Genomic DNA, 22,733 nt, shown 5'->3' with positions numbered 1-22,733 from the left:
CTTTCTTGCTATTGCCTGGATTCCTGCACATTGTGAAAAACATGACCACCAAGAGCTCTGAGCTCCTCATTTAGCTTCCACTCCCCAGGAAGAACTAGCACATTCTCCCTCTAATATTAAATTTAAGAAACCCATTTAATTCCTATGAATAAAGAAGTAGTTCTGGATGGCCAGAACAACAGGTAACCATTGCACAAGGGACCATCAGAAAATTTAAGCAAAGAGAGAAATAATTACATTTGTACTTTAGGAAGATGACCTTAGGCTCAGGCTAGAGAATGAACTAGGAGGGTAGTTCTAGGAGAAAGGGCAATCGTCATAACATTTGTGAGAAGTAATACTTCTTAAACAAAGGTAGACATAATGCAGATAAGATTTTAGCTCTTATTTAAGCAGCACTGATCTTTAGATCTTATTTAAGCAGCATTGTGTTTAGTTCTTTGCAAATCACAATAAAGAATACAACTTGTCTATGGTAGCAGGGAATAGATGGGAAAGTGAACAGAAGGCTGCAAAAGTTTTGGGAAAAGATTAATCAATTTACCTGCTTTTATTATAACTTTTTAAAGTCATCTTAAGATTCTATTGGCCTCAAGTTCTGCTGAGGCTAATGCTTATTCAATACTGACTTAACACAAAAATTGATTAACAATTCACAAGTTTATTTAAAACTTAAAATAAAATAAAAAATAAATAAAACTTAAAATATCAAATATGAAAATCCAATGATCCACCCTTATCATTGTTCCTAGCAATCTAACATATTTTAGTAGAAAATCATTTATTTCTTCTTCTGCAGAAAGTACACAGTTTATCTGAAATCAGAGGCAGATGAAGCCTTAGGATGTATAAAATGCTAATAAATGAAAGCAAACAGTTGTAAATAAAAGCATAGTCATGAAACAAAAGACAGGCCAAGTAAATTATACATAAAAGTAAAAATAATTAACCCAAATAAATGATCAAATATGTCATTAGTGCAATTTAAAGATGGATTGGGTGGTTTCAGAAATAGGTTTTGTTCTTGTTTTGGGGTATCTAGATCTGTTCTAGACGGGTGTTTCTTCAAGAGAGGACCACATACCAACAAAACAAGGGAATAAGACAGCAGATGGGGAAAAAGTCAGATTGAAGAGGGTAAAGAAAATAAAGAGAACATCTAGAGGTATCTTATAGATACCCCAAGGAGAGAGAGAGCATGAGTAGAGGGGAGGGGCAGAGGGAGAAGCAGACTCCCCACTGAGCAGGGAGCCTCATACAGGGCCCCTGGGATCATGACCTGATCCAAAGGCAGGCACTTAACCAACTGAGCCACTCAGGTGCCTCTCTCTGACTTTTTTTAAGATTTTATTTATTTATTAATGAGAGACACAGAGAGAGAGAGTGCACGGCAGAGACACAGGCAGAGGGAGAAGCAGGCTCCATGCAGGGAGCCCCATGTGGGACTTGATCCCGGGACTCCAGGGCCGAAGGCAGGCACCAAACTGCTGAGCCACCCAGGGATCCCCTCTCTCTCTGATTTTTTTTAATTAATTAATTAATTAATTATTTATTTATTTATGATAGTCACACAGAGAGAGAGAGAGGCAGAGACATAGGCAGAGGGAGAAGCAGGCTCCATGCACCGGGAGCCCGACGTGGGATTCGATCCCGGGTCTCCAGGATCGCGCCCTGGGCCAAAGGCAGGCGCTAAACCACTGCGCCACCCAGGGATCCCCTCTCTCTGACTTTTTAAAAAGGCAGAAAGTAATCACAGACATTGGGAAGGTCTGCTTATATATCAAGAAAGCCAGGACACATTTTGAAATAAAATTATAAGATTCTATAATAAAGACTGAATGGTAGTAGTAATAAGGAGTGGTATCCATATGGATACAAATATTTTTTAAGCTATTCTAAAATTTTTTTCTGTTTTATATGATGAAAAGATATTTCTGACATTAAAAAAGTAGAACATTTATGACTAAATCTGGTAGAACAGAAGACTTAACAGAAATAACAAACTCACCATGGTTAGCAACAGGGCATCAGAATGACATGTTGATCTTGATAAACTTACAGATGCTAGAGTCCCACTCCAGACCTACTGAATCAAAATCTTGGTGGATAAACCTAAGACTAGGAAGATTTTGATTCACAGTGAGAGCTGAGAATCACTGCTTTAAACCAGGACCAGAGATACACTACTGTCACCTGATGAAAATTTACCTAAAACTTACCTAAATTTAAGGATAGCTTTCTGAACAGTGGTTTCTTTTGCTAGCTTAAATCTGCCATGCTAAACTGCTAAACTCACCATCACAATTATAAGCATTTAAAAAAGGTAAATATACAGAGAATATAAAAACTCTTATTTGCAAATTTGTTAAGCTTTACTCAAAATACTTTGAATCCTAAAATATAATGCAGTAGATTTATACACGGTTTTATCATTTATAAGGTATATTCACATGCACTAATTAGATTAATTCCTAATAACATTTTATTTTGTTAAAGATTTTATTTATTTATTCATGAGAGACAGAGAGAGAGAGAGGCAGAGACACAGGTAGAGGGAGAAGCAGGCTCCACGCAAGGAGCCTGACACAGGACTGGATCCTGGGTCTCCAGGATCAGTCCCTGGGCTGGAAGCGACACTAAACTGCTGAGCCACCTGGGCTGCCCCCTAATAACATTTTAGAATGAGACTTATTGTCTATATTTTACTCATAAAGACACAGCCTTAGAGAGGATCAATGATTAGTCTAGTGGTTCCTAAACTTATGTGCATGTTGGGAAATAAATACTAATTTATTAGTATATACGTGTCAAAAAATACTAATGCCTGTATCATAGCCTTAGAGAATGAGATTTAATTTGTCTTGGGTGTGACCTGAGTTATGGCATTTCTTTAAAAAGAACCCCTGTGAATCTAATTTGCAGACAAATTTGGGAAACACTGGACTAGCCCCAAAACACTCAGATGGTAATTAATGAAACTAGCATTTAGGCATTTTGATGTTAATGCTTTATGTTTGGCATAAAGATCAAAGACAGTAATTAACCTCAACTAAGACTTCTTGAGTTTCTCAATAAAGCAGGGTTTCCAAATTTCTCTGGCTATAAGAATCACTAAGTTGGATTTAAAAATACAGATTCTTAGAGGACCTTCCACAGAATTTTCTGATGCCATAGATTTGGAAAGTTCCTGGGGAATGTGCATGTTTCCAAGTTATTTTAGTCTGTGTGGACTGCTATAACAGAATACCATAGAATAGGTGGCTTATAAACAACAGAAATCTATTTCTCACAGTTCTGGAGGTTGGCAAGTCCAAGATCAAGGCCCTGGCAGATTCAGTGTCTGGTGAGAACCCACTTTCTGTTCTCTGTTTGTAGACAGCTGTCTTCTGTGTCTTCACATGGAGAGGGAGCTCTCTGGGATTTTTTTTTATTTTTATTTTTTTTAAAGATTATTTATTTATTCATGAGAGACACATCGAGAGAGAGAGAGAGAGAGAGAGGCAGAGACATAGGCAGAGAGAGAAGCAGGCTCCATGAGGGAGCCTGATGTGGGACTTGATTCCAGGTCTCCAGGATCACGCCCTGGGCTGAAGGCAGGTGCTGAACCGCTGAGCCACCCAGGCATCCCTGGGATCTTTTTTATAAGGGCTCTGAATTAGCTCTCAAAAAATCATCACATTAAGGATTAGGCTTTAACATATGAATTTGGGGGCATGTGAACATTTATAGTTTATAGCACAAGTGCTTACATGATTTTTAGGACAAAATAAGAGTGGAAAAAGACTATAATAAGTAATATCACACTCTATCAATATTATAAATCATTAGTATTGAATATCAAAGTTTTAAATTATTAGTACTGAATATCAAAGTTTTAAATATGGTTAAGAATTAATGGAGAAACTTAAACAAAACAGAACCAAAAGAAATAATAGGCCACCCCAACTCAGAGGAGTGTATACAAACCATTGTGTATACAAACCTAGTTGTACACAAACCACTCAGCAATTCAACAAATTTTCATGGGTGAGTTCATTGATGAATATCTAATATAGTACATCTAAGGCACACTAGTAGATGTGCTGAAGACACACAAATGAAGAAGGTGGAGTCCTGGCTATTAAAGACCCTGATTGCCTGTGTGCATCTCTTGTGGAAAAATGCAAACTGCTTGAACTGGCTCTGGGTTTTAAGACCAATAGTCTTTATTTCCCTACTTGAGAAAGTTTTCCTTTCAGATTGCTTCAGTGAGCATTTAATGAGAACTTTAACAGGGATTTAGAAGATACAGAAAGTGTTGGGGTAGCAGTGGTGGTAGTGAAATTAGAAGGGCCAGGAGTTACTGGGTACTCTGAACTGGGAGCTGAGGAACACCTTCAGGGAAAGTCTGGCCCTGGCACCTGGAGATAGTGATCATTCTTGAGTGAATGAATTTGGCGGGGGGGGGGGGGGGGGGGGGGGGGATTGGTGACAAGGATGTGTGGGGTTAGTGAACAGGAGAGGACAAGCAGAAGAAATCAGTGTTGGCAGGTGAGCAAGGCAAATTAGAACTGATAAAGGTGTTGAATTTCTTGATTAGGCATTTGATTTTGATGTAACCTTTGGAAGATTTTGTAGTTGGGACTGAACCAGACTATCATAATAGAGTTTAACTAACTTCGTACTTAAAGAGTAATTGTAAGGCATAGATTCTGTTTTCTATTACTTTACACATCACCCTCCCCACTCCAACCCAACATAACCCACCACACCTACACAATCACACACGTGCACACATGCCCAATTCTCAGCTTAAAGTAGATACAAAAACAAGTACTTAAAATACTTATATTGTGACAATCTTCTTTTTTTCATTATTGTGAACAATCTTAACTAGCTTAGTGTTAGTCTAAATGTACAATCATGGAAGGAAAAAAAAATTTAAATTCCAGACAAGAAACAGCTAGAGTTGGAAAAGCAATGAAGATAAATAAGATCAAGAAAAATGGACAGGACAGCTGAGAAATAGTAGAAAAGAAACTACAGTTTCTAATAGTGAATCATAAATTTGTAATGAATGGGGATTTAACAATTAATTGAGTATATGAGGTAAATTACTAGAAAGGAATTCAAAATAATTTTGAAGTTTTTAAGCATGCCAAGATAAGTAAGAAAAAGAGCTTTAGGAGGAAGATATCTTTAATGTAAAGTCAATTCATAATCCTCTCTTCCCACTCAAATCTGGACAACCTCTAATCCCCCAAAGAGATATAGGGATTCCCAGAACCACTTTAAGCTTTTCCAACTCCAAATGCCTTTATGCATATAGCTCAAGATCGTCACCCAGGAATAAAGTCACTTTATTGGAAAAAAGGAAGCGCTTGAGCCACTGTATGGGTTCCCCCCAATTAGGGAGCACCCAAGCTTTACCTAAGCAATTCACATTTGTCATGGTGACAGCAGCAAGGAGAAAGGAAGCCATGGACTTTTAGCACGTGGAGGAAGCTTAAAGTTTAATCTAGAGATTAGAAGAACAGAAGATAAAATCATTAAGGAATTTTATAATATAAACCAGTAGAAGGTAAACCAGTATTTACAAACATTTTCAAATGTGAAAACTTCTTAGTTTCTTCTAGAGTCAGAATTTAAATCATCCCAATTTTTGCAAATTGTAAAACACTATATGTACACTGCAAAAAAGCCAAACATTTACTAACGAGTATAAATGAACCCTCCCCCCGCCCCCACTTCCAGCTGCAGCCAAAAAGAGATCACTCCCTGGAGACAGCCTCTGTTAACATTTTAGTGAATATAAATACATAATAAACATAAAATATTGACTTAAATAGAATCATACTTCACAGTGTTGTGAAACATTTAAGAAATGTCTTGACCTTATTCTCTTTAACAGCTGTCAGCATTCCAATATGTAAATGTACTAAACGTGTAATTCAGTTAAATAATCCTTACTTTAGATGGACAATTTACTGTTTTCAAGTTTAACTTTATAAACAGTGTTCTGATGTTCATCTTCATAGGTTTACTTTTGTACACTCAACTAATTATTTCTTTAAGGAAAATATCCTAAAAGCAGAAATGCAGAGTCACAGGTATGCACAATTAATATTTTGTATGTATTGCCAAATTTCCCCTCATAAAAGTATGTAAAATTTTTGCTTCTATCCTCCATTTGAGAGCCTGTCAGTGTCTGTTTTCCCATATCCTTATCAAGCCTGAGTATTGTTTTTCATGTCTGCCAATACAATATATGAAAATGCTTTCAGTTGAAAAAAATTATTGAAAAATAGTCTATTTTTCATTCTTACTAATTCAATTTCTTCTTTTACAAGCCATTTGTTTCTGACGTTTCAGTTGAGTTATCCAGAAGGACCTTATTCAATAGATTCTCCTCAACAAAAAAAGCAGTAATACATAGTAATCCAGAAAATACATATTGCAAGGTTACTATTAATTCATTAATAGAGGGACTTCTGATCAAGATGGAATGACAGGGGCCAGATTTATACCTCCCTCTAAAAGCACTAAAACAGACAAAATGCTATTCAAAATATTGGATATTAAGAAAAAGTATTTCTCTCTCCCTCCTTCTACCCAAGTCCCTGGCAACTGATTTTTTTTTTTTTTTTTTTTTTTTACTGTCCCTATATTTTTGCCTTTCCAAAATGTCATATAGTTGGAATCATACAGTATGGCCTTTTCAGACTGGCTTTTTCCATTAGCAATATGCTTTTAAGGTTTTTCCATGTCTTTTCATGCTTGATAGCAAATTTCTTTTTAACACTGATTACTATTCCATTGTGTGGATACATCACAGCTTGTTTAGCCACTCACCTATTGAAGGACATCTTTTGGTTGCTCTCAATTTTGGGCAATTATGAATAAAGCTGCTATAAACATTCATATGCAGGTTTTTGTATGGACATGTTTTCAACTCATTTGAGTAAATACTAAGAAGAGCAATTGTAGGGTCGTATGTTAAGAGCATGTTTAGTTCTGTAAGGAACTGCCAGACAGTCTTCCAAAGTGACTGTACCATTTTGCATTCCCACTATCAATAAATGAGAATTCCTTTTGCACTACATCATCTCTAGCACTTGATGTTTTCAGTGTTTTGGATTTTAGCCATTCTAATAGATGTGCACTGGTATCTCATTGTTTTAATTTGCAATTTTTAAAAGATTATTTATTTATTTGACACAGAGAAAGAGCAAGACCACAAATGGGGGGGAGCTGCAGACAGAGGGAGAGGAAGAAGCAGGCTCCCTGTTGAGCAGAGTCTGACTCCACTGGGGCTCAAACCCAGGACCCTGGGATCATGACCTGAGTTGAAAGCAGACGCTTAACCAACTGAGCCACCCAGGTGTCCCTAATTTGCAATTTTTTAATGACATATGATATTCAACCTCTTTTTAAAATACTTATTTGCCATCTGTATATTGCCTTTGGTGAGGGGTCTGTTCAGAATTTTTGTCCATTTATTGTTATTCATTTTCTTTGAATGTTTTGGATAACAGTCTTTTATCAGATGCCTCCTGAAAATATTTCTCCCTTTCTGTAGCTTGTCTTCTCATTCTCTTGACAGTATATTTTTGTAGAGCAGAAGCGTTTGATTTTAATGAGGTCCAATTTATTCATTTTTCTTCTTTCATTGACTATAACTTTGGTGTTGTATCTAAGAAGTTGTTGCCATATCTAAGGTTATCTAAATTTTCTCCTACATTATCATCCAGAAATTTTATAGTTTTGTATTTTACATTTAAGTCTATGATCCATTTTGAGTTAATGGTTGTGAATGATATAAGGTCTGTGTTTAGATGATTTTTTTGGCATGTAGATGTCCAGTTGTTCCAATACAATTTGTTGAAAAGACTATCTTTTTTCTGCATTGAATTGCCTTCATTTCTTTATCAAAGTTTAGATGACTATATCTGCAGGTGTCTACTTCTGGGTTCTCTATTCTGTTCCATTGATCTACTTGTCTAATCTTTTGCCAGCATCACACACTCTTGATTACTGTAGCTTCATAATAAGTCTTGAAGTCAGGTGATGTCAGCCCCTTGACTTTCTCACCTTCAATATTGTGTTGGTTATTCTGGGTATGTCTGAAGTTTTTCACAGTTCAAATTAAATAGAAACCCACAGCACCAAAAACCTCAACAATCCCAAAGCTACAAGAAAAAACAATACTGAGGACATCATAATCAAATTTCTTAGCTCTTAAAAGTAGCAATATGGAAAAAAAATCTTAAAAATCAGCCAAAAGAAAAAAAAGACATAGAGGAGCAAAGATAAAGATGACAGATTTTATGTCTTAAACAAACTAGAACACAACACAGCAACAGCTTTAAAGCTCAAAAAAAAAAAAAAAGTCAAATTCTTTACCAGTGAAAAATATTTCTTTTTTTCTTTTTTATTTTTTTTGAAAAATATTTCAAAAACAAAGGTGAAACAGACTTTTTCAGATGTACAAAGCCAGAAGATTCATTACCGACATACCTGCATTTCAAAAATTCATTAATGGTTTTGTTTTGTAATCACATCATATATATTTCAATAATTGCTATCTTTATTTATCAAGGAGGGTTTTATTTTAGATTTTATTTACTTCTTTATTTGAGAGAGAGAGAGAGGGAGAGAGAGAGACTGAACACAAATGGGAAAGCGGGGCAGAGAAAGAAGCATACCCCCTGGCTAAGCAGGGAGCCTGATATGGGGCTCAATCCCAAATCCTCGGATCATGACCTGAGCTGAAGGCAGATGCTCAACCAATTGAGCCACCCAGGTGCCCCAACAAGGAGGGGTTTTGTCTGCATACATTACTTATTAGGGATTTGTACCCTATGATCCTTTATATTAACACCAAAGTCCCTCATATTAAGGCTCTGTGACCCACAGATGAGAATCCTTGTTTTAAAATATAAACTTCATGAAAAATGAAGATCTAATTCAACATCATGGAGTAGATGGATTAATTAGGATAAAGGCTGGGTTGTAATATTATTTCAAAACATAGTGGTTTACACAATACTGAATTTTATTTCCTTCTCATTAAACAACCCATGCAGGAGGAGGGCAGAGTGGCAGATCAGGTGGCAAGTGTCTTGCCATCCTCAATATATTGCCCTCACCTTCATGGCCAAAGGTGATCCAACCAGTGGGAAAGGGGCAAAACAAAGGTGAGGGTATGTTTCTTTTAAAAGTATCTTTCAGTCATATCCTATTGGCTAGAGCCTTGTCACATGACCATACCCTGAAGCCAGGGAAGCTAGGAAATCTAGTCTTCAGCTGGGAAACAATGTATACTCAGCTGAAATTTATACTACCATGGGAGAAAAGGGTAGAATAAATATTGGGAAATGGTTAGCAGTCCCTGCCAAAGCAAATTTGTGACAGAGGTAAAACTAGAAAAGGAAAAGTGTATCTGATTGGGAGTTAGGAAATATGGTTGATAGTCCTAATTCAGCCTCTTACCCCTTGATTAAACCAAATGTTTAGCTGATGCTTCACCTGAATTACCTTTACTATCTACACCAGGGTTCTTAGTTATTTTTTTTTTTTAAACTGTTCCTGTGGAGAGAGGGAGAGGGAGACTAAAGATCTAGGAAGTTCCATCCTCAACTTTCCGTTAAGTCCTGTTCCTTACCAGAGAGTGATTCTTTCAGGGATCATTATGAAAGAATCTACCATAGAGGACATAGTCTCATGTATAAGATCAGAGGCACAGCTCTGAACTCTGCACTGAGGTCTGCCCAAACCCCAGCGCTGTTCCTAGTCAGGCAGGATTATACCAGATGGCACATGACAAAGTTCTCTACCTATAGTGATGATATCACCAGCATTTTTCTTGCAGAAGTTCCAATGGATAATATTGGGAGTACAGAGGTGGGCATTATTCACCCAGAAATCTAAGATGGTGTACTGCTTTTACTCTTCAGTGTGAAATAAACCTCCTCTCTTCATTGAAGCCTTAATTTTGAAGGGAAAGGAAGTTAATTTTAATTAACATAAGTTAATGCTATTGATTAAACTTTTGTTCTATTTTCATAAGTGCACACAAATTTGCTTAAAGACAGCTAGCACTGCTGAGTTTAACAGCTTTGTTTTGCTATGAGAGAGCACAAATGATGACAAGAATTACACCAAAATTAGTCAAGATAGTTGAGTACAACTAATTCTCTTTAAGTATTACATGATACAGGGAAAAATGACTTCATTTTGCCAATAAAATTTAGTTTAAGCTTTATTTAAATTTCTATCACCAATAAAAATCAGACAACAAGTTTAATGATAATTTTTAAAACATGTTTTTTTCCATTTATTCTTACAGATTATCTAACATTAATTTTCCAGTAACTCAAGGAAAAGTGATTTTTGTCTTATTAATGAGCTAAACTTGGAAGAGATTTATATGTACAGCTCTTATTAAATACATTGATAATAATAATAGCTTCAGCTCTATCTTAGCATCTTACAGGTACCCTATGTATATATGATGCTCTCAAAGGTGAGTCGAAAGCAAAAGGATTTCAGAGCAGTAGGCAACTATAATTATCTGTCTGGATGAATGGTAAGGCACTTATTTGCATTATGGTTCCCATTCACCAAAAGAAAGAAAGGCATTCTTCCTCACTTGCTCATGTTGGCTGAGAGCATAAGGAGCACTCAAAATGTTAAAAATACATATTAAAAATATATTATCAACAGTCCACTAAATATTGCATTGTATTATTGTGTTGTATTATATATAGTGTTAAATGTAGATTAACAGTTTTTATAAGTATGTTCATACACTAACTTATACAAATGTATTGAGAGAGAGATATATATGTGTATGTGTATACATATATACACTCTAAATGATCACTAATCTACTTTCTGTCCTGTAGATTTTCCTATCATATACTTTTACAAAAATGTATTCATATAATATATGGACTTTTATGACTGGCTTTTTTAAATTAGCATGCTTTCAAGGTTCATTCAAGTTACAGTATGTACCAGTATTTATTCCTTTTCACAGCCCAATAATATTTTATTATATGGATATAATACATTTTGTTTACTCATTCATCCACTGAGGAGCAGTTGGATGGTTTCCACCTTTTGACTATTTTGAATAATGCTGCCATAGACATTTGCATGCAAGTTTTTTTGTGGACACAGGTCTTCATTTCTCTTGATATACCTTGGAGTAGAATTGCTGGGCCACCTGGTAACTCTGCTTAATCATTCGAGGAACTGCTAGACTGCCCCAAAGTGGCTGCATCATTTTATATTCTTACCAGCAATGTATGAAGGTTTCTACTTTTTCACATCCTTGCCTGGATTTTAACTTTAAGCAATATTGCTTTGCTTAGAATGGTGAAACAGGAGAGGAGGGCAATACCCTGATGACCTGTCAGAAGCCATGCCAGCTCTGGACTGCATACTCTCCAATTTCCATAATCTGAGAAAAAATAAACCTTTATCTCATTTAATCCACCGCTCTTCTGGGTCTCTGTTAATGAGAGCCTAACACAATTCCTAATTCATGTGGTTCAATTAACACATCTTGAACCTTGGAACCCCTTGAAAAAATCATTAAGTTGAATATGTAATTTTTCTGTGGAAAAGTTTTGTCATCCTGTTACATTCTGGAAAAGGTACATTACTGCATATCTTCCTTAATCTCAGATTCCATCATTCAATAACTATTCTCTTAGAAGTTGTTTCAGGTTCTCAACAGGTTTCAGGTTCTGTGAGTGCTTTGTAAAATTGAAACAACTGGATATCCAGAAACAAATGGAAGTTTATGGATGGAATAATTTTTTAAATGGAAAGGAAAAGCCTTCATTGTGGTGATGCAGAATGGGCATAAGTTTTATTATTTCCTTCCTGAATATCCTAATGTTATGAAAAAAAAAAAAAAACCTTGATAAAAAGTCATTTAAAAAAAAAAAGTCATTTAAAGATTTATCTTAACCTCTCTGGGAGCCCAAGGAATTTCAGTGCCATTTGGATCAGAGAGAGCTTGTATCACATACCTGTTCACTTTCAGACATTGTCTTCAAAGCCACTTTCAGCATCCATGATTGATTGCTTGACTCGTGGCCCAAGTTTTCACCTCGGCATTTAGAAAAGTAAAAGGAAACCTGAGTAATTAGTTACATAAATCAGTTTTCTCATTCACTTCCCCCAGTACTTGTATTTCAATTATCTGCATTTTGAGGCGATATTGTGAACATACCATCAACCTGCCATTCTACTGGCTCTCTTGTAACAAATTTAAGTATTTTCCACAAAGCCAGCCTTTGATAAATAGGGTTCCTAATACATTTTCATGTAACTAGTAAATCAACACTAGTGGAAAGGAGAACATTACAGAGTCAGGAGATTTTGTGATCTGTTTCTCAGTGTTTCGAACAACTGATTGATACATTCACCCAACATTCATGGAGTACCTACTATGTTAGAAATAGTACTTCATTCTGTTAAAAAAATAATTTTTCTTTTTAACTCCCGATAGTATGTTTTTACACATTATTTAGTGGTTCTTGGAAGCAAGTATTTTAAAACAAAATAGTTGTCTTTCTTTTGCAAAGAAGCCCTTGTTGCTCATTTTAAAGAGTTTTGTATTTTTCTTTTTTCCTTCTTATAAAGAGCAAAAATAACTTGGCTTGGCATGTATTGTTAACAGGTTACCTTGAATGCTTTTTATAAAACCCAAATATATAGGAGCAATGTTGTCTCTTCCAAAGTTTCTCTTGAATCTCAGCTTTTCAACAACTTGCTATTTTGTAGATCATATTAATTCATTGTTTATTTGTAAACATTTATGAAGGACTTGATGTTTGCTTAGCTTTATATTTTGTGCCATGCTAGGACAGGCTCAAATACATCTATGACAAACAAAATCCCCAAAGAATATATCCAGACAATAATGTCAACTTTTAAGGTTATGTAAATTTCTGGAGCTGTACCATCTTACAAACTTTCTTTTAAAATGTCAACAACACCTATACTTTATTCATCTTGGCTAGGCACCTTTCTATCTTGAGATTATGCTAAACCTCTCATGGTTTAGACAACCCTGGATTCAAACCCTTGCCCAATATCCTATTAGCTAAATGACTTAAAGGCGCTCTAGGGAGTGTCTTATCTGCAAAATAAGAATAACTTTATCTACAGCAGTAGGTTACAGTAACAACTAAATGTAAAGTATATAGCATATGCCTGGCACATAGCAAACAGCCCATTCATGTTTGCTGTGGATTTCAGATTTGTTTGCATCATTACTCAATAACCATCTTTCATTCCACTCTGTTAAATTGTTCCAACCAGGGCAGCCCAGGTGGCTCAGCGGTTTGGCGCCGCCTTCAGCCCAGGGCATGATCCCACAGTCCTGGGATCGAGTCCAACGTCAGGCTCCCTACATGGAGCCTGCTTTTCCCTCTGCCTGTGTCTCTGCCTCTCTCTCTGTGTCTCTCATGAATAAATAAATAAATACAATCTTTAAAAAAAATTGTTTCAACCAGTGACTATTCTATGAACTTACTTATAATTAGGGATTGAGCCATAGCACATTGGGACTGCTTTTTAGCATAGATGATTTTAGAAGCACCTATTCCAACACCTTCTCTTTGTGTAATCACCTCAAGGTACTCTAAGAGCAAGAGTTTGGTGGTTTTTTTTTTTTTTTTTTCGATAAGGCAAAATCACTACAACCGTCAATAACTTAAGATTAAAAGATATATGATTGTATGGGAATAAAACACACACACAGAGTTGTGTTTTCCCCACACATCCTTTCTCCTTGAAGTTCAAAGTTGACTTCCAGATGACAGGCCCCTGTAACTTTTCTCAGCATTGAAGTCATGAAGTCTCCAGTCTCCTGAAGCCGCACAAATCCTAACGTGCAGGCAAGCAGGACGCTCAGCGCTCCGCACTCAGCACGGAGGGACCCGTGGGGCGTTCGCCGCGGCTCCCACCTGTCGGCCAGGTCATTGTGACGCACGCGCTCTGGCCACGTGGAACACCTGCGGGAGAGCAGGGGCGGGGTCACCCTGGGCGGCGGGTCGGAGCGGGGGCTGCCCCAGGAGATGGGGGCCGAGGAGAGTCCCCAGGGAGGACAGACAGAGCGAGGCTCCCTCCCCCCATCCCAGACCTGCCCCCCCAAAGGTGAGGCCTTCGCGCCCTCGCTCCTCCGGGAGCCGGGGTCCTGCGGGAGGGGTCCCCGCCCCGGGCGTCTCCGAGGATGCGGGGGGTGGGGGGCGGCGTCTGCGGGGAGGCGAGGCCGCCCGCTCCCCCCGGCCGCGGCGCTGCGCTGCGGCGCGCACGGGCTCCGCGGGCTCCTATTCCGGCGGGCGGCGGGCGCCGCAGGAAGGGCCGGTGCCTGCGCTCCCCCGCCCCTTCCCTCGCCTTCTGCTGACGCTGACGTCGGAGGAGGGAGCCGGAGGGACGCTCCGACCGCGGCCGGGAGGCTCCTGGGGGCCGGGGCTCCGAGGTACCTGCCCTCCGGGGGCCGGGGCGGGGGCGCGCCGGGCGGGCTGCAGGCTGCAGCGGGAGACGCCGGGCGGTCGGGGCGCCGGCCTGAGGCCGCCGGGGGACAGGCGGGTCCCTTCCCCTCCCCCGCCGCCCCCCGCGGGCCTGGGCAGGTCTGGAGGATGCGCGCGCCCTGGGAGCGCGGCGGCCCGGGGGAGCGGGGGGCGTTCGGCGCCGGCCGCAGCTCCAGCCCCCGCGCCCGCGCCCGCGGCAGCCCCAGCCGCGCCTCGCCTCGCCCTCCCAGCCGCTCCGGCCGGCCCCGGGGCCCCGGGGCCCCTTCTGGGCAGGGACTGGTGTGTGTCCGGGGCTGACTTGTGGACAAGTTCACCTGCCGCGGCGCCTGGCGGCTGCTGTTTCTCCCGCCCCATGGCCCATCTCTGGCAGAGGTGGCAGGGAGCAGATGGGTGCCTCTCTGTAACTCCCGGAGCCGGGAGGCCCGAGCTTGGTCTCCCGCAGGCGAGGTGCTCAGCAGCCTTGGACCCCACTGGGGCAGGAGCCCCTCAACGTCAGGTCGCTGCAAACCCGGCTCGTTTCCTTAGGGCGCTACAGACTCCGCCTTTCCTGCCTTCGGGCTATTGCAGCTCCTGCTTCCTCTAGAAGCGGTCATATCCTGTTATTATGTCTGCCTTTGCCCAGAGGCCCCCTCCCCTTCCATTAACCTCCTCACTCTCCTCACTGTCTTTTTTTTTTTTTTAAACTTGGATTGTCCCCAAGGCCCCTCATCTTCTCTTTGGGGGTCTCAGAAGTACTGTGCCCTTTTGCTGGGAAAAGGCATTAACTACCTGGTTGGGGAGATTTACAGTTTAGAAAGAGAATCAGGTTCTTTTCTGTTTACATAGCTTAAAAAAAAAAGAAAAAAATCAGCATGAGAAAAGGTGCCGGGTAGCAGCCTTAGAAACTGAGATCTGGTAACTTCATAAAAATTATGAGGGCCTGGAAAATATATCACCAGCTGGATTGAGAATGATATTGAATGTAGGAAGAAAGGCACATAAGGCATTGGCCATTAAGGTCCTATAAATTATGACTCATTGCAAACATGTTCATGTCCAAACATTACAGTAAAAAGGCTCTCCAGAAAAATCTCAAATTGGTTTCTGTGGACCTTTAATTTAGATTTTCTGAGATCTGAACTGTTGGGGTTAGGGAGTGAAATAGGAAATACTTACTGGTTTGAGATCGATGCTCCAGACTCAGTTTCTTACCTTCTATTTAAATCACATACACGGCCTAAAAATACTTTTAAGTGGGTTTTCAAACCAGTTTCTTTTTAGGTTTCAGTCTTTATTTTTGAAATGTCTTGCATAAAGAATATCAGAGGGGCCAAATCAGTTTATGATTAATAGTTCAAACATCACGGTTTGCTTTTAGACTACTATGTATATATTTAATTACTGGAGATGTGGCTTTCTAGATGTACTATTTCGCATTATATAGGTAGATAATTCTATTATTAACAACAGTTAAGCAACCTGAGGTTTAAAACACTGTGGATACTCCACCCATAGATCATGAAATGGTAAAGGCACTGGGTGGTAAATGCCTAGACAGTTTATTTCATAGCTGTGTTTCCTCCACTTGGTACATTTGAGTATCTGACTGATTTCCCTGAGCATCTTTATTGTCATGCATTTCTCTCCATGTCAACTTTATGACAAATACAGACAATTTTGTTACTTGAAGGGAAATCTTCAAGATTGCTGCACTTTCAATGTATTTGACTAAACAGTACTTTTTTTTTTTTAAAAAGGTGCAGGCAGTTTTATTAGAGGCAAGAGAAGTGTGGTAACTGTGAAATCACATGGCAGGGTCAACCTGTGTTGGGGTGAAATTTAGGGTTACAGAAACCTTATATAATAGAAAGTGGGAAAGTTGATAGGCGACAAGGGTCAGAAAGAACTGTTCCTTTTTATTGGTTGAGTTCCACAGTTAGAAGCCTGATGGTAGATGGCAACATTTAGGATCAGTGCACTGGTCACGGATGTCCTTTTTATTCCATCTGTATTATTAGATTTACGGGAACCATAGTCAAAGATACTATCTGCATGTTTTTGTTCATGAGGCATTATAGATCACTAATTAATTAACCTTATCTCCATCCTCACCCCCATCTAGAATCTGCCTTAGCAAAGTTTTGAATTTCAAGAATAATATGAGAAAATATTTTTTCCCTAAGCTGTCACATTTTGTACCACAATCATCCCTAGTATCATGGAGGACGTGCAGAGGACATGTAAGCTTTGAATCCCAAAAAGAACAGGATTGGAACCCTACCTGCAGCACATAAATAGCCATGTGACTTTGAGCAAGTAACTTATGCTCTCTATGTTAGCATTTTCTTATCTATAGAGTAAGACCATACACCTTGTTGAATTGTAGTCAGAATTAGAAATAATATATTTAAATGTTTTGTACAGTAAATAGGACTTCAGTAATAGTAAATTATTCTTTTACATGCTAAACATATGTACTGTCCGCATCTGAAAAGGATGCTACTGCTTTTCCCCCTGGGATAGGAAATGTGTTCCAATTTGGTTTTGAGTAGTTCAAGTGTTTTGTAGCAATACTAAGAGCTTGGGCTTTCTGGAATACTCCCTGAGGCTGGGAGATTCAATCTCTCATCCTGGAACAAAGCAAAGCTAATTTGTTCCAGTGGGGATAGATCTTCCAACCCCCTGCCACTCAAATGTGATCCATAGACCAGCAACATTGGCTTCCCCTGGGAGCTTGTTAGACATAGATATCTCAACTTGCCCCGCCCCTTCATCCCCAGCCCTCTGAATTCAAATCTGCATTTTAACAAGATCTGCAAGTGATTCATGTGTATATTAAACCTTGAGAAGCATTGTTGTAACCTGGTATTTATCAAACTTTTGTGTCTAATAGAATCATTTGGGAACTTGTTAAATTGGACTTCCAGCCTGGCTTCTCTCATCTGCTGTTAATACCTCAGGTAGCTCTGATGTCACCACTTTGACAAACACTGCACTAAACTATCCAGCATAGTGCTCTAAGATGGGACTCTGCCCAGTTCTTTTTTTTTTTTAAATTTTTATTTATTTATGATAGTCACAGAAAGAGAGAGAGAGAGAGAGAGAGAGGCAGAGACACAGGCAGAGGGAGAAGCAGGCTCCATGCACCGGGAGTCGGATGTGGGATTCGATCCCGGGTCTCCAGGATCGCGCCCTGGGCCAAAGGCAGGCGCCAAACCACTGCGCCACTCAGGGATCCCTCTGCCCACTTCTTTAACAAAACATTTTGGCAAACATGAGCTTTTTTAAATATTAAATCCCCTTTGAAGTAAGTAGGTATTATAATCCCTGTTTATAAGAAAATTAAGACTATAGGCATGATTTACCCCAGATAATGCATATAGTATTATTGTCTTGAACCTCTGTAAATGCTAGTTAACCATGTTTTCACTATTCCAGCAACTAAATTAATTGTATTGTGTGTGTGTGTGTGTGTGTGTATGCATAAATGATTTCAGATACTAATGAATCTCTCCAGGACAGGGATAACTATACATAATAGGATATTTTATAATGCTTTTAAAACAAAGCCTTCCTTCTATATGACTGAAGGCCATTTACTTAGGGTAGCTGATTTTGAGCTTCATCTCAAAAGGATGATGTCAACTTGGCATTATTGTCAGGATAAGCATAATGTACATGAAGTGTACATCTTAGTGTCTGACAGGTGGTAGTTCCTCAACTAATAGCAACTACTTATCCTCGTATAAACCTAGTGAGACAATGAGTTCATGAAAAGCTGAGAAAATGGCATTGCTCATGATGAGAAGTATTTCCTCCTAAGTCAGATGACATCATTCACCAGGCCTTTGACCACAGCAGAGGAGTAGGGTCACTATTCAGTACTCAGCAAAGCATTTGTTGTACGTATGCTATGTGTTAGGCACCGTTCTAGTGCTGGGAATCCCAGGACAAGACCTACATCCTGGCCTGCTCTGGAGGAGCCTACAGCGTAGTAAGAGAGAGAGAAAGAGAAGAAAGAATCTGCTGACAGTTACATTTCAGTGAAAGCAAGGAGGGGATGAAACCCAGGGCCAAGACACCCCACCTGGATGACAGAGTGAGGAAGAGTGCAAACAGAAAACCTGAGAAGACTCATGAAGGGGGTGGCCCCTGAGTTAAGGATTAGAAGACCAATAAGAATTTGGCAGATTGAAAAAGGCTTGGGAATAGAGTCCCCAACATAGTATCCAGTTTATAAAGAAAATACTGGCAAATAGCCCTCATATCTGGAGCCCACCGTACATGTGTGTCCTTGTTAGCTGAGTGACCTTGGGCAAGTTTGATTATATGTGAGTTGAGATTATTAAATGTATTCATCAGGGTAAGTGCAAGACTGGTTTCAGTTATGTATTGGATAGTCGTGGAGGTGGTGGAAGTATTAGAAAACAGAGACTGATATAAACAGACTGATATTAAAGTTATCAGAATTAGAGAAAAAAAGGCTAATTTTAGAATACATTTAACAGAAAATATGTAGAATTAGAAGAAGATGACTAAAAAGGATAACTGAATGCAATTCAGTCCTGTGAGGTGGGAAGCATGAGGTACATGTGTTCAGGAATGGATCACTGACCATGTAGGTAATGGTATATTGTTAACCCTAAGAGTCTAGATTCTGGAACAGAAAGACCTGTTCTAAAGGAGAGAGTATTTGTACATGGAGAACTAAGATCATAGCGGCCACTTCCCCAGAGCATACATTAAATTCCATTCTATTACTTGCCACCATCACGATCTTTCACACCCACGTCTTTGTTCCCAGAATAGGGCATGGACACCAGCGTCTGAAACTTAATGGTCCTTGGGAGAAATACAGCCTTCTCTGCATGTGTCTGGAGAAGTGTATCCTAAGCCAGATACTGAGGAGATAATTGTAATAAATGGTGCTGCCTCTCCTTTCTGGTGCTAACCCTGATAGCCATCATCAAAGTTTTGTTGTACACAAGAACCGTTTTGGCAACGGTTTTAGGACTAACGCAGCACCTGAGCCTGTGACCAGGAGAAATTCTTTTTTAAAAACAATTTTGTAGAAACAATTTATAGAAATGGGGCCCATTATCTTATCTCTTTCATTCAGGAGTAGAGTGGAGTGGTTAAAAACAGGAACTCAGGAGTCAAAAGCAGACCTAAGTTTACCAGTTATTGACTTTGGGCAAATTATTTTACCTTTCTCAGCTTTTTAAAAAAAACTTAAATTCAATTTGCGAACATATAGTATAACACCCAGTGCTCATTCCATCAAGTGCCCTCCTTATGCCTATCACCCAGTTACCCCATCCCCCCCACTGACTCTTCCGCAACCCTTTGTTTGTTTCCCAGAGTTAGGAGTCCCTTATGGTTTTTCTCCCTCTCTAATTTTTCCCACTCAGTTCCCCTCTTTCCCTTATACTCCCTTTCACATTTCTTATATTCCACATATGAGTGAAACCATATGATGATTGTCCTTCTTCGATTGACTTTTTTTCACTCAGCATAATACCATCCTCTCAGCTTTTTTTCTCATTTGCAAAATGGGGTGGTATCCCCTTCATGGTGGCTGTGTCCACATATGAGATAATGGTGTTAAGTGCTTCACACATGTAAAGTGCTCAGTGAATGGAAGCACACAATTACGGCCCTTTGTCCAGTACATATTTACCAAAGGCCTGCTGTGTTTCAGGGACTGTGCTTGACGTAAGGAGGCAAAGATGAACCAGTTAGGGTTCCTGCTCCCAAGGGACTTGCAGTGTAGTGCAGGAGATGTAGATGTAATTAGCTCAGTGCAGAAGAGCACTGGGAGTGCAGGGTACTGCCAGCAGGGGGCAGGTAAGGACTGTAGTTAAGGATAGGAGTGGGAGATCCCTGGGTATGGAACGGTGGGTATTCAAGTAGGAAAGCCTTCACTGAGGGGGTGACATTTGAGGAGAGAAGCTTAAAGTCAGCTCTAAATTGGCCAATTGGATAAAGGGGGGAGAGCATTTCAAGGGAAGGAAATTTCACAGAGCCTTGGCATCGTGTATTCAGGGAAGCTCTAGCCTTCTGAAATGTCCGGAAAATAGTTCTGTGTGGAGTATAGTGAAATTTTGAATTTTCATTTGATGTTTTTTGCCAAGGAGTTTGGAATTTCTTTAGTGGGAAGAGAATGCAATTAAAGCATTTAGAGTGAGAGGGCAGCATGATTAGAACTGCATATTATAGTAATAGTTCAGACCATAATATGAAAGATTGGAGTGGGCAAATATAGGCATAGTTTTGCCTCTGAAGGCCTAGACTCAGTCCTGGCTGTCAACATAGAAAAGAGAAGATGTAACTAATAGCTTTTTAGGAGGTAGAATGGAGAGAATTTGGAGACTGGCTATAAAAGATGAGAAGTCAAATCTCCAGTTTGGACCATTTGGTGGATTTTGTGCTGGCAATTAATATAGGAACCACAGGAAAAAAAAATAGAATGATTTGGGGATGCAGATGGAGAGATATAGGTTCAGTTTTAGATGCGCTGAAGTACCTGTGGGACATCCAGGTGAAGATTACAATGGGGAGATGGGAATTTAAACACTTCTTTAGAACACCATGTCCATATTTCCATCTCCCTACTGTTGTCTCTGGAGAGCTGTTTAATTTTGGATGTCATTAGCACACAGCTGTTGGTTGAAGTCACAAAGTGGATTAAATCACCTAAAGAGGCAGGTGAAGTACAGTAGAAGACAACCAAGGTCGGAACCTTGTAGGTCACTGAGATGTGGGCACAGAGAAAGAGGAGCTACCAAAGAAATTAGAAGAGATTCAGAAGTGTAAAGTGTTTGCTGAACAGTTAAGGAAGGGGAGCTTGGTCAAAGGTCAAGTGAGATGAGGACTTAAGTTAGATTCATAGTGAAAAACTTTCTCTGGCATGGTGGAGAAGGGAACTGTATGGGCTGAAAAGACTTCAGTGAAGAGAAGGAAAAGATGGTAACTGGAGGAGGAAAGAGTTTAAAGAACTTGGGCTGAGGGCAGAAAGGGAGGTTAATTAACTTGAAGAGAGGAGATAATAGTTGGGCGGGTACAGCAATTACTGATGGTTGTTGACTGTTGCCGGAATGTCTCTGTATGGCCTCTCTAGCATGGCCCATCAGGATTCCATGAAGTATTCCTAGAGAAAGTGCTCCAGCAAGCACTCTAAAAGCTGCAGAGTTGCATACAAAAGTTGTCATATAAACCATTTAGCTTCCATATTGTTTTCTGGAACTCTCTAGTCAACAATGCTAGCTGATTCTGTCTTCCACCATCCCAGCAGGATGAGAAGGGGAAAGGGGGTGAGACCTCTCCCTTCCAGACAAAGAGAAAGGAACAGCAGTAGTTATAGTCATGGTGCTGGATAGTTCCAAAGAAGTGAGCAGTGGTGCACGAAGAGTGGAAGCTATGAGAGAGGGTGCCTAGCACAATGCCAAGAGCCATGATTCCCTATAGTAAATGAGGAGGGGGACTGGTCATCATCACCCTGGAGAGTTTTCTTCCACCTGTTGCTTCCTGAAGGTCAGGATTAATGTCCTTGTATCTAATGCTCTTTCTTCAGTGTTGCCATAGGCAGCATGGGCATCATTGTGAAGTAGGTAAACTTTGCATTGGTGCCAAACCACTCCCTCCTTTCTGCTTCCTGCTTTTCTCTTCCCTGCTGCACTCCTGACTTGGACCTGCACCCCTTTGGAGTACTTCCTGGTTATTCTCCCTGCCCTACCAGGTATATGCCCATGGCCCTATCTTTCCTGACCCATCAAAAAAACAAAACAAAACAAACAAACAAACAAAAAACAGTCTTGTACCTTATTTACTCTGGGTGTTGCTGCTATTTAATCCTATAAGCTTCTTCTGTAAGAGAGTAGAGAGAGTCTGGAAAAGAGATCTTTGACTAGTTCTCAAATAATACCAATTAGATGACCCAGTGTAGGTAAGGGTAGCTCTGTCAGTTGGGGTACATGAAGATGTAGAACTTTCTGTTTGCTTCCCTTTACTGCTTGACTTTTATTTTAAAGTCCCCTTCTTGCTTCTCCCTCCCCTGCCTAGGCAGCCTTCATCCCTTGCTCTTAAGCCAGCCCAAACTCACACATGAGTTAGTAGCTACAACTTTACCAAGGAAAGTCCTTGACTACAAGCCATTTCCAGAGAAAGGAGCTGTGGTCGTTTATCTGTGCATAGTATAGACATTTTTAAACTACCTATTGG

General features: G+C 39.8%; 2 protein-coding genes across 29 annotated transcripts in view; one reads left to right on the top strand and one right to left on the bottom strand.

Annotated features, from left to right (window-relative positions):
• NXPH1 (neurexophilin 1) overlaps window positions 1-15,074 on the bottom strand; it is a 433,900-nt gene extending 418,826 nt beyond the window's left edge. The window contains exons 1-4 of the mRNA XM_049093635.1: window positions 14,849-15,074; window positions 13,535-14,015; window positions 12,024-12,131; window positions 5,410-5,497 (exon numbers count right to left, since the gene is read on the bottom strand). The gene's annotated coding sequence lies outside the window, so the exon portion shown is untranslated. The remainder of the gene's footprint in view (window positions 1-5,409; window positions 5,498-12,023; window positions 12,132-13,534; window positions 14,016-14,848) is intronic.
• Window positions 14,013-22,733, top strand: part of ICA1 (islet cell autoantigen 1) — a 142,782-nt gene continuing 134,061 nt past the window's right edge. For 6 of the 28 annotated variants that reach the window (XR_003145611.3, XR_003145612.3, XR_007402023.1 and 3 more), the window contains exon 1: window positions 14,013-14,157. Coding sequence is in view for 6 of the 28 variants with exons in the window: in XM_049093634.1 (XP_048949591.1) it covers window positions 14,079-14,157 (79 nt within the window). In the remaining 22 variants the exon portion in view is untranslated. Of the gene's footprint in view, window positions 14,158-14,329; window positions 14,483-22,230; window positions 22,252-22,733 lie in introns of those variants that run through there. The other 22 variants (XM_025471238.3, XM_025471233.3, XM_025471237.3 and 19 more) reach the window with 15 other exon arrangements.

This window comes from Canis lupus, chromosome 14, assembly GCF_003254725.2.
Source record: "Canis lupus dingo isolate Sandy chromosome 14, ASM325472v2, whole genome shotgun sequence".
Lineage (NCBI taxonomy): Eukaryota > Metazoa > Chordata > Mammalia > Carnivora > Canidae > Canis > Canis lupus.
This window is presented reverse-complemented; position numbering and strand designations above follow the sequence as displayed.